The 15191-nt window shown below is 35.7% G+C and overlaps 2 protein-coding genes and 1 pseudogene across 2 annotated transcripts; 2 read left to right on the plus strand and 1 right to left on the minus strand.

Annotated features, from left to right (window-relative positions):
- The first annotated feature begins 4171 nt into the window (after positions 1–4171).
- Positions 4172–4672, plus strand: LOC141633501 (small ribosomal subunit protein uS7-like). The gene is made up of 3 exons (XM_074445963.1): positions 4172–4395; positions 4490–4552; positions 4618–4672. Exons 1-3 carry the CDS (start codon positions 4172–4174, stop codon positions 4670–4672), a joined length of 342 nt encoding a protein of 113 aa, XP_074302064.1.
- Positions 4673–11190: 6518 nt separating this feature from the next.
- On the minus strand, positions 11191–11802 carry LOC141633503 (ethylene-responsive transcription factor 2-like). The gene has a single exon (XM_074445967.1). The coding sequence runs from the start codon at positions 11794–11796 to the stop codon at positions 11191–11193; it is 606 nt and encodes a 201-aa protein (XP_074302068.1). The 5' UTR covers positions 11797–11802.
- Positions 11803–12413: 611 nt separating this feature from the next.
- LOC141633515 (small ribosomal subunit protein uS7-like) lies at positions 12414–13656 on the plus strand (annotated as a pseudogene).
- The last annotated feature ends 1535 nt before the right edge of the window (positions 13657–15191 follow it).

Below are 15191 nucleotides of genomic sequence, written 5' to 3' on the forward strand. Positions count from 1 at the left end.
GCGAAATTGCCAAATTGGGGAAAAGACGCAGCAGGCGCTGCGCCTCTTCCAAGAGACGCAGCTCTTGCTGCGCCTCTTCCTTTTGTTCCCTCCATACGAATTTTCAAAAATTCGTTATGAGTTCGTTATTTGTGGGCCCATCTTTGGTGCGCCTCTTCTTCAACGCTATTATATTCTTTTGGTCCGTTTCGACGATTTTCTTTCGTTTCAGTCCGCACTTTATCCAGCGCGACGGTATTTTGCAGTATTGTCCAGGTTCATTTTATCCCGCGCAGCAATATTTCGCAGTATTGCTCAGTTCATTTTGTCCGGCGCAGTAGTATTTTGCAGTACTGCTCACTCAAGATTCCTTTCGCGACGATCAAGAGGCTCCTAGTCGTCAATATTTCCCCAGCAAGAATTCGCTTGAGACCAACGCAAGCGGATTCCCCCAGCAGTTTCTACCGACGTCCTGCTGCTTTCAATATTTCTTGTTTCCCGCGTCCGTCCGACAGGTGTCGTTCTCCAGAAGTTCCTATACCCAAAACTTAGTTACCCTTAGGTCGAAACTCATATTTGGCCTCCTTCCCGTCAATGCTTTCCTTTAGGGTCCCCACACCCTAGCACCAATCCTTATATAACTTTTAGGTCTTACCCTTAGCTCCCAAGCTCAAACCTTAGCTCCTATGCACCTCCGAAAGCATCTCGAGAAGAAGTCTCAGGTATGGTCTCTTCTTATGGCTGGCGAGCCTCCTTACGTAGTCTAATGGACTTTAAACGACCCTCCCCGATAGTCGACAGACTCTAAAATGTTCCCGACGACAGGTCCTTGGTTCAGACCCCTTGAGCCGCCTCGCGTCGCCGTAGTCGTCAGGTTGTAATCTTCGATTGACCTGATGGCTATACTTTGACTTTCGCCTTGTCCAAGCCTCAGTCAAAGTGGGGGCTCTGTAGACACCTCGTTTCTGCACCCCTCGCAAACCACCCGGTGATGATTAGGCCGCATGTTTGATTCGCGGAACGATTTGTGACAATTCGTAAGATTATCGTCAAGTGTTTGCTCAAATATTAATGTCAACCTCTTAGTTGTCATCTACGTCCTGATACGGTCGTTTTGGCAGTAATTAGAGTATATTCGGAGTCCGGGTCAAAAACCGTCTCCATTTTCTGATAGCTGTTAAATCCCGAGTCAGAATGTTCTGGAATGTTCCGGATATTTCTATTCCATATTTCACAAATTTTATCTTTTGGCAAATAATATCCCGTAATATTCAAAAGATAACCGAATTATTTCCGTCCTACCATAACTCAAACACGGAAATCTTTCTTCAGCAGGAGGAAACCTCCTGGGAACAGACGCAGCAGGCGCTGCGCCTCTTCCAAGAGACGCAGTGGCTGCTGCGCCTCTTCCCAGGCCCTTCTTTGCATGATTTACGTATCTTTTTTATATCTTTCCGAGATTCACTTCCAAAGAGTCTCCGAAACCCTATTCCTTCACGTGATTAGTATAAATAGGAGCCTTCGTTCCTCATATTTCTCACGCGAGTGTCCGCCCTTCTCTTCTCCCTTTGCATTCTAGACTTCGTTCTTACTAATTGGCGCCTACGTGCTTGGACTTCCGACCACGTAAGCTCGGATCTTTCCGGGTACCAGCCTCTCCGTTGCATGACCGACCAATTTGACCAACTACACTCAATCAATCTTAATTAATCAATCGTTTTCCTCTTACGAGGGCACTCTTTCCTTGCATTCGCGTCGAGCATTCACTAGTTGATTTTCTTAGTCCTTCTCGTTCCGTCAACATGTAAGTCTGAGGGTGTATATTCCTCCTTTATTTATTGTATTTTGTTTATCGTATCATCATTGTAAGATTTATGTCAAATATACCATTAAAACCGATTTCTAAAACCGTGCTTTAAAACTCATTTTTGCGGATTTCCGTGAGACAGACGTCGAGAAAAGACGCAGCAACTGCTGCGCCTCTTCGAAGGAGCGCAGTCCCTGCTGCGCCTCTTCGTGAGGCTGCCGCAGTTCCTGCTTCTTTTCTTCTTCCTCCGTCCTCTGTAATTCGTGTTTGTTCGATTTATTTGTTTCCTTTTGTTCATTAATTTTTTCGTCATAATAACGTATCAATTCACATGTATATAATTAATCATCATCATTAATATATTTTATTCGTTGTTAATCCGACTTAGATCCTAAATAATCGATATTTACGGGTTTTTCGTCATTACATTCAAATCTGGGTTTTAGAGATTCAATCTGTCCATATTGGGTTTAAGATTCGTCATTGATATATTTGCATCCATGTTCATTGTTAATTCGTCATGTTTAGTTTGTTCCATTCACCGATGTCACTAATTAATCATTCATTAACATCGTCCCTTCGCATAATTAATCCGTTTAATTCCGTCTTACCCATGTTTACAGTTTTTATGACCATCATTCACATGTAATTAATACATTAAATCACTTCCATCCGAGTCAAATAATCTGATCAATCCTTAAAATTAACAATTAACATTAACGATTTGCGATTCGCTTCACGGCCCGAACTCACCCTTGGAAACAGACGCAAAAGAATCGCCGCGCTCTTCCCGAGGGCGATCTCTCTTGCGCTGTTCCAGATGATTTCTGTCCCCGAACTCCGTTTACGCCTTGACCTAGTTTAATTAGTCCATGTATTAACTAACTATTATTCGTAATATCACCTTCATCATCCCGTTCGTAATTTATTTATTTCATTTATTTTATTCTTTTATTCCTTTGTTCTTTCTTTCTCAAATTATCCGTTTTAAAGGTATTTTCGACATAAATCGCCTAATCCAATGTAATTAATGTAATTTTCATTATTGTAATTTATAATTATTGTATTTATTGCTTGTATGCTTTCACATGTAAATGAGCATTAAATCCTACTTCGACCCAATTGTATGCTAAACTATGTGTCAACCGACTTAGTCTAATTCTCACATGTTAGGATTAAAACTTGGATGTTGCATTGCATGCATATAGCCGACGATATATCGAGTACGAATAACTTCCCTAATCATTAGTAGAGGCCGCTATCGAGGCGGGCGGGATTAGGTGTCCGATCAAAAGAGCTTCCTAATACGTACCCTCACCCCTTACTCCAGATCTCCGTGAGCACCCGTGTTCATTGGCATCCACGAGAGTCATTCTAGACATAGAATGCTAAGGGTAACGATTGCTTAGTGTTCATGTCACTACTTTGTGTCTTGACATGACACGAGGTATTCGAACGGTTCCAATTTCCCATAAAAATTGGTGGCGACTCCCTACAAAATGCAAACGCTTGTCCCTCGTTTCTCACCAAGCGCCCCCGTGGGCGGCCCGCTGTCCACACTTTCCACCCACTAGCCACTTGGCCACTTGGCCACTACGTGGCAAAAGGTGAAAGTCTATAAATACTCCTCAACCTTCATTGAGGAAAGGATCCACAACCTAACCTAAATACACTATTCATCTGGTAACATCTTCCTTATCTCTCTACAATTTATACCTAGCCAAGTAACGCAACTTAATCCTTTAAGTTTACTGACTTGAGCGTCGGAGTGAATACGCTTGGCACAAAGCCAAGCCCTCAGTTCGTTCATTGTTGCAGGAGAGGCCGAGAGGAACGATAAAGACAAGAAGGGTTCAACCAAAGACATTATTCTACGAGCCACGGGTGGTAACTATACTTGCTCTGGAATTACACCCGGAACAATGGGTTATGGGTGGTTGGGGTGGTAACCGGTAAATAAAGAAAAGAGCTAAGGGTAGAAAAGTAAAAAACTATGTTCAAATATGGCAAATGAGACAGTTATGTGAATAGACGGAAATGGCAAATGGAACAGTTATTTAGAATAGGAGGGAGTATTTAGTGCTTAATACAAATTACACGAAATTAATAAGTGTTTTTTTATGATGACTAAGCTTTGTCCGACGTGAGACGTCGATGCTCCTCGGGTCCTTGGAGGTGAGGTCTTGAACCTACTCTCTTTGCTCTTGAAACAGGGAACAAACCAAGTTTGGGGTTTCCGATGAAAGTATCTCGATGCCGCCTAAGTCGGTATTTGCCCTCACTTTAGGGTCGGTTTGAGTATCTCGTGAGGAGATTTACTTGGCCAATCTTTGTAGGTTAATGACATTGCTCTAGTTGATTAAGTTGGTGTATCTGCTGTCAAACATGCAACCAATGTGCCTCACACTTTCACGGGAGGTACCAAATGAAGCGTTTGGGAAGGCTCAATGCCCCATCATTGAGAGACTTACCAACTGTCTCATGATGCACGGCCGTAACAATGGTAAGAAGTTGATGGCTGTTAGGATTGTGAAGCATGCCATGGAAATCATCCACCTCCTGACTGAGAATAACCCTATTCAAGTTATTGTTGATGCCATTATCAACAGGTACCGACCTTAGCCATTCACTATTTTTGATTTCTGTTTCCTGTTGACATTTTGGAAATGCACCCTTAATTGTGGCATTTTGGAGCTTCATTAGGTTTTCTGAAGCGTGTATCTATTCTGTTGATGATGCTAATTTGTCTAAACTCTTTAAACATTCGTGAGTGCTATTGTTTTTAGTGGCATTGATCGAGACTTATATCTTTGTGTTTCATTTTATTTCAGTTATGCTATCAAGAAGAAGGACGAGATTGAAAGAGTCGCCAAGGCTAATCGTTAAGAGTCCCGAAGGATTGTGGTCTACTACTATTTCAAATATGTAGGTCTTATTCTTTACAAGTATCAGATCTGTTGAGCCTTGTGTTGAAGACATTGTGTTTTTTGTTAGTAATTCTCGGATAATAGAATGCTTCCTTAAAGAAGCTAGCTTCGTTTTTCTTTGAACTCGCCCTATGATCAATATTATACATTGCTTCAATGTTTGTTTCGGATCCTTTTCGATTTTAAAGTTTGTTTAGACGGAAGAGGTTGTTTATTTTCTACACTTGTATGTTTTGTTTCTCCGACACCCAACTTTGGTAGTCGTTTTATCGTCATACATCCTGCTTGGCACTTAATTTTGGATCAAAAGTTGAATCTTGTTCGAATATCAACCTGATCTGATTTATTGACACGGTATCCCGATCGATTTTTTTAGCAGAATTCTCCTTCATTTTGCAACTCGCTTTGTCATCTCAAGATCCAAAATTATTACAGAATTCCTTGGAAGAATCTGCTCCTGCAAGGTACTTGCATCTCTTGCTTCATGGTTTCAGTTATAGAACTTGTAATGTATGGACTATGGAGCATGCTTGTTTGTGTTTGTACTTAGTTTCTGTGATTAATAAACTTGAAATTTGCAAATTACTCATGAAGTCGTATATAGAACTTTCGAAAATCATTTTTCTCATCCTTGCCATCGAGACCCGTGCTAATGTCAGAGCTTAAATTTTTAAATTGGTGTACTGGATGCGACTGTAAGCTGTAATGTTTCATTCTTTGAAGGCAGGGGGATTCTTGTAAAACTTGTCATTCTGAGAGATGTAATGAAAGAATCGTCATAAAGTTGATATATGATATGGTAAACTAAGGTTTGCCGAATGAGAAAGAGAATCGTATTTCTATTGAATGAATTCCATAGATGTTGTCATTGCTGGCTGGTTAGATGTTGTCATTCTTGTAAAAAACAAAGATTTGTTTGAAATTTTCTCTTGATTATTTTCTCGCTTTAGTTATTGTAAATTCTCCTGATCAAGCTGTATCTAGAGAAGATGGACCGGGTAGTTGTGAGTTTCTGCTCATTGGAAATCATCTTATACTTTTTAGTATGTAGCTTTCCTTGAACACTGTGTTTGGAGCTGCCTATTGCAAGTGTTTCTACGCTTGTTAAGTCGTATTGCGTGCCCTGTAAATGAATGCTACAAATTCTGGTTCTGTTACCGATTAGGAAAAATCGTTATTATTATTATATCTATTTGAGGAAATTTTCTTTATTAACTGGTTGGGCACTGGTTTTTCTAACCAATTGCAGGATGACTGCCATGAACGTTTTGCACCTAAAGTCATAACAAATCCGATGGTTCGTCTCATTTTCTTGCTATCCTTGAATGAAATGAGATGGTCCTCTGTCTGAATTTTGTAACTGAATTATACTGCTAAAGTGCTGATAATGTCTCTAAATGTGATGCAATCGAATTACCTATATAACGCAGACAAAGTTCAACCAGGTGTATGGTTTGAACTATCGGAGATAATGAAGTCTTGATTTTTGTTGCGAAGTTATTGAGTAGTATTGACTCTGTTGGTCTCCTAGTGTCTTTGAAACATGCAATTATTAGTGCAACTCTACGGTTTGTCTTTGCTCTTATGTTAGTATTTCGTTCCAATTAATGATTATTGTTATTTGTTGACAATATCGCACCCCTTTTTTTGCAAGATAAAGGACAATGGGAATAGCGGAAGGACATGAAGAAGAGAAAGAGGAAGATAATGAGAACGAGAATGAGGATTAGAAGATGAATATCCAGTAGTTCTAATTTTGTAACGTACTCGTATCATCTATAAATATTATTAAAAGGCTACCCTAAAATGACCAATTAAGTCCACGTAGACAATGCCACATAGGATAAAAAAAGCCACGCAGACATTTGAAGCTCACGTCAGATGCATAACCCAAATGCCACACACACATTCATACCCAATTACCCTGTCTCTTATCATCACTGTTCCTACCGACAACGACAATCCCCCTTTTTCCGCTCATTTCGTCAACCGGCATTAATTTATTATTACACGGCATTAATTTAATCCATTTCTCTATAAATTAATTTAGTTCACTTATCTATAATATTAAAAGATATTTTTATATTATTAAATGATTTTTGTATATTAAATATATTGTTTTCCAAAATTTATGTAACCCTTAGAAATTTACATCAAAATTGCATAATTTATAATTAATATTGACATTTTAATTGAAATTTTTGTGTTAAAACATGTTAATAAAATTCATAATTTATAATTAAAATTGAAATTTTTGTAATAAAACATGTTAATAAATTAATTAAAACTTATTAATTAAAACTTTTCATATTACTTACCACCCAACAATTTTATTAACATTTTTTCCTATTTAATTCATTTTTCTAATTAAACATGGTAATAAATTGATTAAAACTATTCATAATACTTAACACCCACCAAATGAATTAAAAGTTTTTCCTACTTAATTAATTTTTATAATATAATATGTTAATAAATTGATTAAAACTCTTTATATTACTTAAAAGCTAACATCGATAATTTTCATTTACATTTTTTCCTATTTAATTCACCTCTTAAGTTTCTCGACAATCAATTATCTAATTAAATAATACCACAAAAAAATTAAAAATAAAATTTAAATATTGGAATTTATGGTTGTATAATGGCTATAAAACCATTAATAGTTTTTATCTATAAAATCGTATTAAAAGGCTAACCTAAAAAATGTGACATTGCAAGTTTAATTTTGACGTGACAACTTTTAATGTTACATGGTAAAAAACAAAAGTGATATGGATTACCAATTTAAGAAAATTAAAAAGTATAAGGTAAAAAAATTTAAAAAATATAAGGTATAAACACAAAAAAGAAAGAAAAAAAATTGTAAACCATTGATCCCCTCTCATACTTTTTATTATTTATTTACCTTATTTATTTGACCATTATTTTCTTTATTTAATGAAATGACCTTTTAACTTTCCTTTCATCATTACTATATATACTCCGTATTTATGTACCATATTTTTTTTCCTTCATTCATAAAATTTTGAGAGAATTTATAATAGAATTTTTCATATATATAACTATTATATTCACCCTAATTTTAAATTTTATTCAAAAAAATAGCACCTAAAGTATACATAGAAAAGTAAACTAATTGTTTCGTTTTTATTTTTCTTATGTTTGGTATTAATTTGTTATTATTTTTGTGTTTGTATTAATATTGCAGGAGAATGAATTTCCAACTTTATTCAAAAAATTGGTAGGTAAGGTATAGCTAAACAACTAAATTAATTATTTCGTTTTTTATTTTTATTATGTTTTGAATTAATTAGAATCTTATTAGTTATTTTTTTGTGTTTATATTAATATTGCAGGAGAATGAATTTTCAACTTTATTCAAAAAATTGGTAGGTAAACTATAGAATGAGAACTAAATTAATTGTTTCAATTTTTATTTTTATTATGTTTTGAATTAATTAGAATTTTATTAGTTATTTTTTTGTGTGTGTTTTTATTAATATTATAGGAGGATGACATACTCACATATCAATAACAATGCACGAGATTCGAAATAATGGCTATAGATCTTCTTTACAGGTTTTTTTCTTGGTTTGGATGACTCTTTTATTTTTGTCGGTTTTTCTTTTTTCTACAATGGTGTATTTGATACCAGATTGTCCAAACCAACATTACCCGTCCTTACAAAAGTCGGTTTTTTTGTTCTCTCTGTAATTTAGAGTATTTTATTGGAATTTTGTGTCTTCTTTTTTCCTTTTCTTTTTGTTCAGGTATTTATATTTAATAGTCTTAATTGGAGGTGCCAATTCAATTAATTAACCTGATAATTTAATTAATGATGTTATTGTAGGAGGTATTTATATGTTAATGCGATCCTAAAATGGATGTGCTTTGAACTTCGCGTAATTATTTTGCATACCCAATAATAAGAAATATTTTTACGAGGCTAGCATAATTATCCATATTGTACGAGTTTAGGATTTTGAAGGGAGTATTTATTTAAATTCTATATCTATATGTGTACTTACTATAAGTGAAGTAATAAGAAGGTTATATTTTTGTAGAGAAAGAAAGGATAATGAATGAAAAGTATTCACGCTATATAGTTCGAAGTTAGGAGGTTTTTAACTGCATATGTAGTAGAAAATAAATTTCAATGCAATTTGTTCATATATGGAAGGGTGACTTCTTTTAATGTTTAATTTTATAGGTAGAAACTTGTACTCATATTTTTAAATCCTTTGAAAATAGGGGACGACAATGGAGCGCAAATTCATGTTCCACTACTTCTATGGCGTCAAAATTGTCCAAAAGACCAGAAGTACCCGAAAATTCAATTTGACGGATTCTGTCATCGCTTCAAAACAACCAAGCTATTCACATTTTGGTTTGCGTATCATCCTGAATCAAAATTTTGGAGTGTATTAAACTTTTGTTTTAAAATACCGCTCCCTCAGTCGTGTTCATTTATTTACCTTTTTGTTTTTTAATTATTTGTGAGTGGTTTTTTAATTAAAATTAAACAAATGATTGAGAGGGGGACTACTCCATATAAGTTATTCACAAATTAAACACTTAAACACAATCAATTATTAACGATTAGTAATTTCACGGGCTCCAAAACTAGTTTACATCTTATAAGTCTGGGAATAGTTTTGCTAACAATTGCGAAGCGACTAAAATTATAGGTGGTTGTCGTTGATGTAAATATATAGAGTATTTGCCCTACATTCTAAAACAAATATTATTATTTATTTTGAGGATTTGAATCATATTTGTTTCGTTTAATGCCTTTTTCTTATGTGAAATACAACCCAAGTTTATGTGAAATACGCCGCTTTACTCTAAATTATCGACAATCAACTTTAAGGAATCAGGGCCGTCCAAGGGGCATATTTGTGATCTTATAGATACCATGCGCATTGTTTTTGGATAAAGAATTTAGATTTGAAAATGTTTCTTGTGCCAATATACCATTTTTTGGATATTAAAAAAGGCTAACATTCTGCTAGATAGTACGGATTGTTGAAAGTGAAATTATGTTTTGGACTTTGATGGAACCCTGACGCACTTAGCACAGGGCCTCATTACAAACATAAGAAATTATGCTATTGGTCACCGGATTACAAGCTTTTATAAATGAAATTCAATACAAACATTGAACTATAATAGACTTGTGCATTCATATTTAGAGCCTCATTTTCTTGTGTCGCACCGGGCCTCCATTTGTTTTAAGACGCCCCTGGTTAGGGTGGTCATTTGCACGTCGATAGACCTAAAGGCGATGGTTGTAAAGGTTATAATTATTCATTATAAGAAACAGAACCAACTGCTACGAGTGCTTTGCATTACCAACTTTCTCTTACTCCAAATATACGTAAGCTAACTTGTATAGTGTTAATTGTGTCGGGTTGATGAGTCACGCCCGTTCATACGAACATGCCCTGATTTATTTCACTAAACTATGTTCTATTGTAGGTATGTCAAAATACTATTTATTCATTTGTTTGCATGTATGTAGTTTAGTACTTACCGTATAGATTTGGGGTACGTGACCCGCAATATCCATATCCATTGCAGCGCTTACTAATGAAGTCACCTACACAATTGAACAAATTGGGGAACCGCGCCCAGGAGGGCGCGGAGCAACGACTAGTACAAAAAAAAAAAGTATCCAAATCGTTTATGATTTGCATTTGACCAACATTTTTCTAACACCCACAAGTAGACTTGACAAAATTATTCCTCCAAATGATCAAACATGTATTCGACCTAACCTGACATTGGAACTAAAAATTCGAGCTTAATCAATATCCCGAATTGATCCTACCCAGCATAGTCTAACCTGAATTTTTATTTTTTTACAAACAAATCATTAACTTGATAGTAATTGGGTTGGATATAACCGGAACTTGAAGTGATCTAACCTGACCTAAACTTTTAATTTTTTTTCACATTGATCGTTACCTTTAAAATTGGATAGTAATTGAGCCGGAAATGACACGAACTTAAAAGTGATCTAACCCTACTTGACCAGAATTTTTATTTTTTCCACACTGATCATTATCCCTAAAACTTGATAGTAATTGAGCCGAAGATAACCCTAACCTGAAATGATCTAACTCGACTTGACCTGAATTTTTTTTTATTTTATTTTTTTCATACTGATCATTACCTCTAAAACTTGATAGTAATGGAGCCGAAAATGACCGGAATCTATAGTGATCTAACCCGACTTGACCTGAATTTTTGTAAACTCAAGATTAATCCAGTTCAAACTGATATGACCCGTTTTCGACCCAATCTAACCCGGCCCGTTTATCACACTATTAATAGAACCGTCCCTGGAGTTTTTCACTAGTACACCTCTAGGTGTCATATTATAAGATGACTCAGTCTACCGGTACACCTAACACCTATTACTAGAGGTGTCATATTCATATATGATAAAATGACTCGTTGTCTAGTGCGTTTTTAACAAATTAGCTTATTAAATAGGCATGCATCCCCCTGCCTAATTGCTGTTGTCCCACCCAACACATCCTTCCTCCTCTTGGGAGACTGGTTATCCGATAAGGAGGAAGACGAGGACGATGCAGTCCTCTGAGGGACCCTTCGTTTTGCTGTGATTCGGATTGGGTCAGGTTCAGCAGAGTTAACCCGAAGAGGGAAATTGAACAAGGCCTTGTTCCCCCTCATTCGTAAGGCAGCCCGGTCATAGGCCAATGCCGCATCCTCAGCAGTCCCAAATGTCCCCAGCCAAACCCTAGCGCCATTTTTGGTAGGGTCCCGAATCTCGGCCGCATATCTCCCCCACGGCCGCTGTCTGACTCCTCTATAACGCTTCTCAACTGGAGGGCCCGCCTCATACAACAACATATCCTCCGAATTAAATGGCAATTTCTCCGGTGGGTCTGTGACAGGAGACCACCCCGTATCAATGGCATCCTGTAACACGTCATACAACAACATATCCTCCGAATCGTCCTCTTTTAACGGTAATTCACCCCAGTTATTCATCAGGAAATCAGACAACCCGCTGAAACGAGTCGCGGCCGCTTCGGAGTTACTTGTACTCATTTTAATTTCTCAGGTGGGTGTTGGTTTGGTAGTGTGAATTTATGTTCCGGTGGTTGGTTTAAGGGGGATGAAATTTTGTATCACGTCCCTCACTCCCTCCTATTTATATGTTATCCAGTAGAAATTTCTAGAAAAATCCATGCCTAGAAAGTTCTAAAAGCAAGTGTATAGTAGCGCTAATCGACAGGTCGCCATGCATGTAAGCCAATAAAAATAGGACATGATAGAACTAACCTTGTGTTCTAAAGTAGTAAGTGTAGAAACTTCAAGAAGATATACATTAGCAAGTATAGAGGAGGTTGTATGTTTAGAAACTTCTAAATACATATAAGTAAGTGTAGAAGAAGAGGTGGTATGTCTGCAACTAAGGCAAGTGTAGAGGTGGTATTGGCTCTGTTTGCCGACTTACAATTTTTAGAGCTTACATATATTTTATTTGTTAATCTAGGTAGGCCATAATCCAAAAATGCAAGTGAGAAGGATATACTATCTATTTCGAGTAAAAATGTACTCTTATTCCAAATAAGTGTTCCATTTGGACAATGGCACGAAAATTAAGGAATATAGTTAAAATAATGAAAATTATTGTATAGGGGTAAGAATATATGAGTTAAATAATGAAAAGTATTGAATATGATGGGTTATGGGTGGTTGGGGGTGGTAACTGGTAAATAAAGAAAAGAGCTAAGGGTAGAAAAATAAAAAACCATGTCCAAATATGGCAAATGAGACAGTTATGTGAATAGACGGAAATGGCAAATGGAACAGTTATTTAGAATAGGAGGGAGTATTTAGTGCTTAATACAAATTACACGAAATTAATAAGTGTTTTTTTATGATGACTAAGCTTTGTCCGACGTGAGACGTCGATGCTCCTCGGGTCCTTGGAGGTGAGGTCTTGAACCTACTCTCTTTGCTCTTGAAACAGGGAACAAACCAAGTTTGGGGTTTCCGATGAAAGTATATCTCTGATGCCGCCTAAGTCAGTATTTGCCCTCACTTTAGGGTCGGCTGAGTCTCTCGTAAGGAGATTTACTTGGCCAATCTTTGTAGGTTAATGACATTGCTCTAGTTGATTACGTTGGTGTATCTGCTGTCAAACATGCAACCTATGTGCCTCACACTGCTGGGAGGTACCAAATGAAGCGTTTCAGGAAGGCTCAATAATGCCCCATCATTGAGAGACTTACCAACTGTCTCATGATGCACGGCCGTAACAATGGTAAGAAGTTGATGGCTGTTAGGATTGTGAAGCATGCCATGGAAATCATCCACCTCCTCACTGAGAATAACCCTATTCAAGTTATTGTCGATGCCATCATCAACAGGTACCGACTTCAGCCATTCACTATTTTTGATTTCTGTTCCCTGTTGACATTGGCAAACCACGATACAGAGTAAATCAAGCTATCTATCTTCTGACAACAGGAGCTCGGGAGAGTGCTTTCAGGAACATCAAGACTATTGCTGAGTGCCTTGCTGATGAGCTCATCAATGCTGCCAAGGGTTCCTCCAACAGGTATATTTTTTACGAGCAATCCATTGGTACGAAAAGTCACAGGAAAAAATAACCTTGAAAACCTAGGAAAGTAGGAACTCGTAGAAAATGCTATTTGTTACTCTCATTGAGGCTAATGTCTCCCATTGTTTGTTTTACTTAATGAACTCCAATCCAAAAAAACCCTCTCTAACAATTACCTTAATTTGGTTTCGGATGTGCTATTGTCTTTAGCTGGCATGGAACTGAGACTTATATGCTGTGTTTCATTTTATTTCAGTTATGCTATCAAGAAGACTTATATGCTGTGTTTCATTTTGACACGGTATCCTGGAGCGTTTGCCAGTTCTCACTCTGATTGAATCATTGATAACACGGCACCTATTTACGAAATTTGTTGATCAGTAAGTAGTAAAAGTACTATCTCCCATTTGCCGGAATCTTATCTCCCAACTACACCACCACTTACACGCATTAATCCCTCCACTACCTTACCCACCGAACCCCGGCCTCACTGCTTGCCTCACCCGTCCCTTGCTGACTTGGTATTCATCGATACCACATGCATCAATTTATTGTGCGGGATCTAAACTAGTACTCCCTCCCATCCAAACCAAAGGTTACATTTGACTTTTTGGCACTATTCATGATTGTAGAGAATCTTTGGTATTATTAGTAATGTATAAGAGAAAACATAGCCATGTGAGATCTTGTTTGATTCATCGTCATGAATGCTATAAGAATATCAAGTTTTTATAATTTTTAATAATATGTAACTAAAGATATTCATGTTGCAAAACGCGCCTCGGCAAGCGTAATAAAGTCAAATGTAACCTTTGGTTTGGATGGGAGGGAGTATAAAGTAAACAACTACCAATTCCCCTACTATCCCCCTACTACTAAGAGAATAAAAATTCTCTTTGTTTTTCCCTCCAAATACTTCTATCTAAATAAAGAAACAAGTAAAACTTTCTTTCTTTAAACTATTATCTTTTCATTAAAATATGGAGTAATAATTATATTATAATAAACTTTAATCTTATAATCAAATTTAAAATTATGATTTTTCATCAAAATAAAAAAAATTGATTTTAAATTATAAACTATAAGTTGGTAAATTTTTCATTAAATGCAATAATTATAACTTTAGAAAATAACTTGACACATTACTACCATTAACTTTGTGACAAAAAAAAATCATTAAAATAATTAGAGAAAACTTATAAAATGAAATCCTTATTTTTATGGTAAAAAAAATATATAAATTTCATAAAAATACACCTTTCATTACTTTAATTTTCCATTATTATAAATAACATCCTAAAAAATAAATACTCTATACATACCGCACATTGTGCGGGATCTATACTAGTAGTATTCAACAAAATAAAACCTTGGCTAAAATTTTCCATCTCAGATAAGGTGTGCCCATGTTGTGTCGAGTTAGCGCAATGGCCCAACTGACAAGGGGAAGCATGTAATTTGTTTGACTAAATACCAATGCATAAAAATCCCCCTTACAACTAAGAGAATAAAAATTCTCTTAGTTTTCCCTCTAAAAAGCATCTAGCTAAATAAGGTCATAAGTAAAAAAAAATTTCATTAATTATTATCTTTTCAGTGAATATATTCTTATAAATAAACTCAAAGTTTTTAAATAAATTCATAATTATGATTTTTTTCATTAAAATAAAATAAAATTGATATTAAATTATAAACTATAAGTTACTAAATTTTTTAGTAATGCAATAATTATTACTCTAAAGAATATATAACTTGACACATTCTTACTATTAGCTTAATGACAAAAAAACAAATGCATTAAAAAAAATCAGAACTTAAATAATTTTTTTTATTAATTTTCCATTTTCAATTTTTTTGTTTTATATCAAAATAT

This window comes from Silene latifolia, chromosome 2 (assembly GCF_048544455.1).
Source record: "Silene latifolia isolate original U9 population chromosome 2, ASM4854445v1, whole genome shotgun sequence".
NCBI lineage: Eukaryota > Viridiplantae > Streptophyta > Magnoliopsida > Caryophyllales > Caryophyllaceae > Silene > Silene latifolia.

Bases quoted from the DNA above. Each gene is read 5' to 3' on its own strand.
- LOC141633501 (XM_074445963.1), top strand. From the start codon at position 4,172: ATGCAACCAATGTGCCTCACACTTTCACGGGAGGTACCAAATGAAGCG. The intron at 4,396-4,489 runs GTACCGACCTTA...GAGCTTCATTAG, and splicing joins GTTGATGCCATTATCAACAG to GTTTTCTGAAGCGTGTATCT. The intron at 4,553-4,617 runs GTGAGTGCTATT...ATTTTATTTCAG, and splicing joins TCTAAACTCTTTAAACATTC to TTATGCTATCAAGAAGAAGG.
- LOC141633503 (XM_074445967.1), bottom strand. From the start codon at position 11,796: ATGAGTACAAGTAACTCCGAAGCGGCCGCGACTCGTTTCAGCGGGTTG.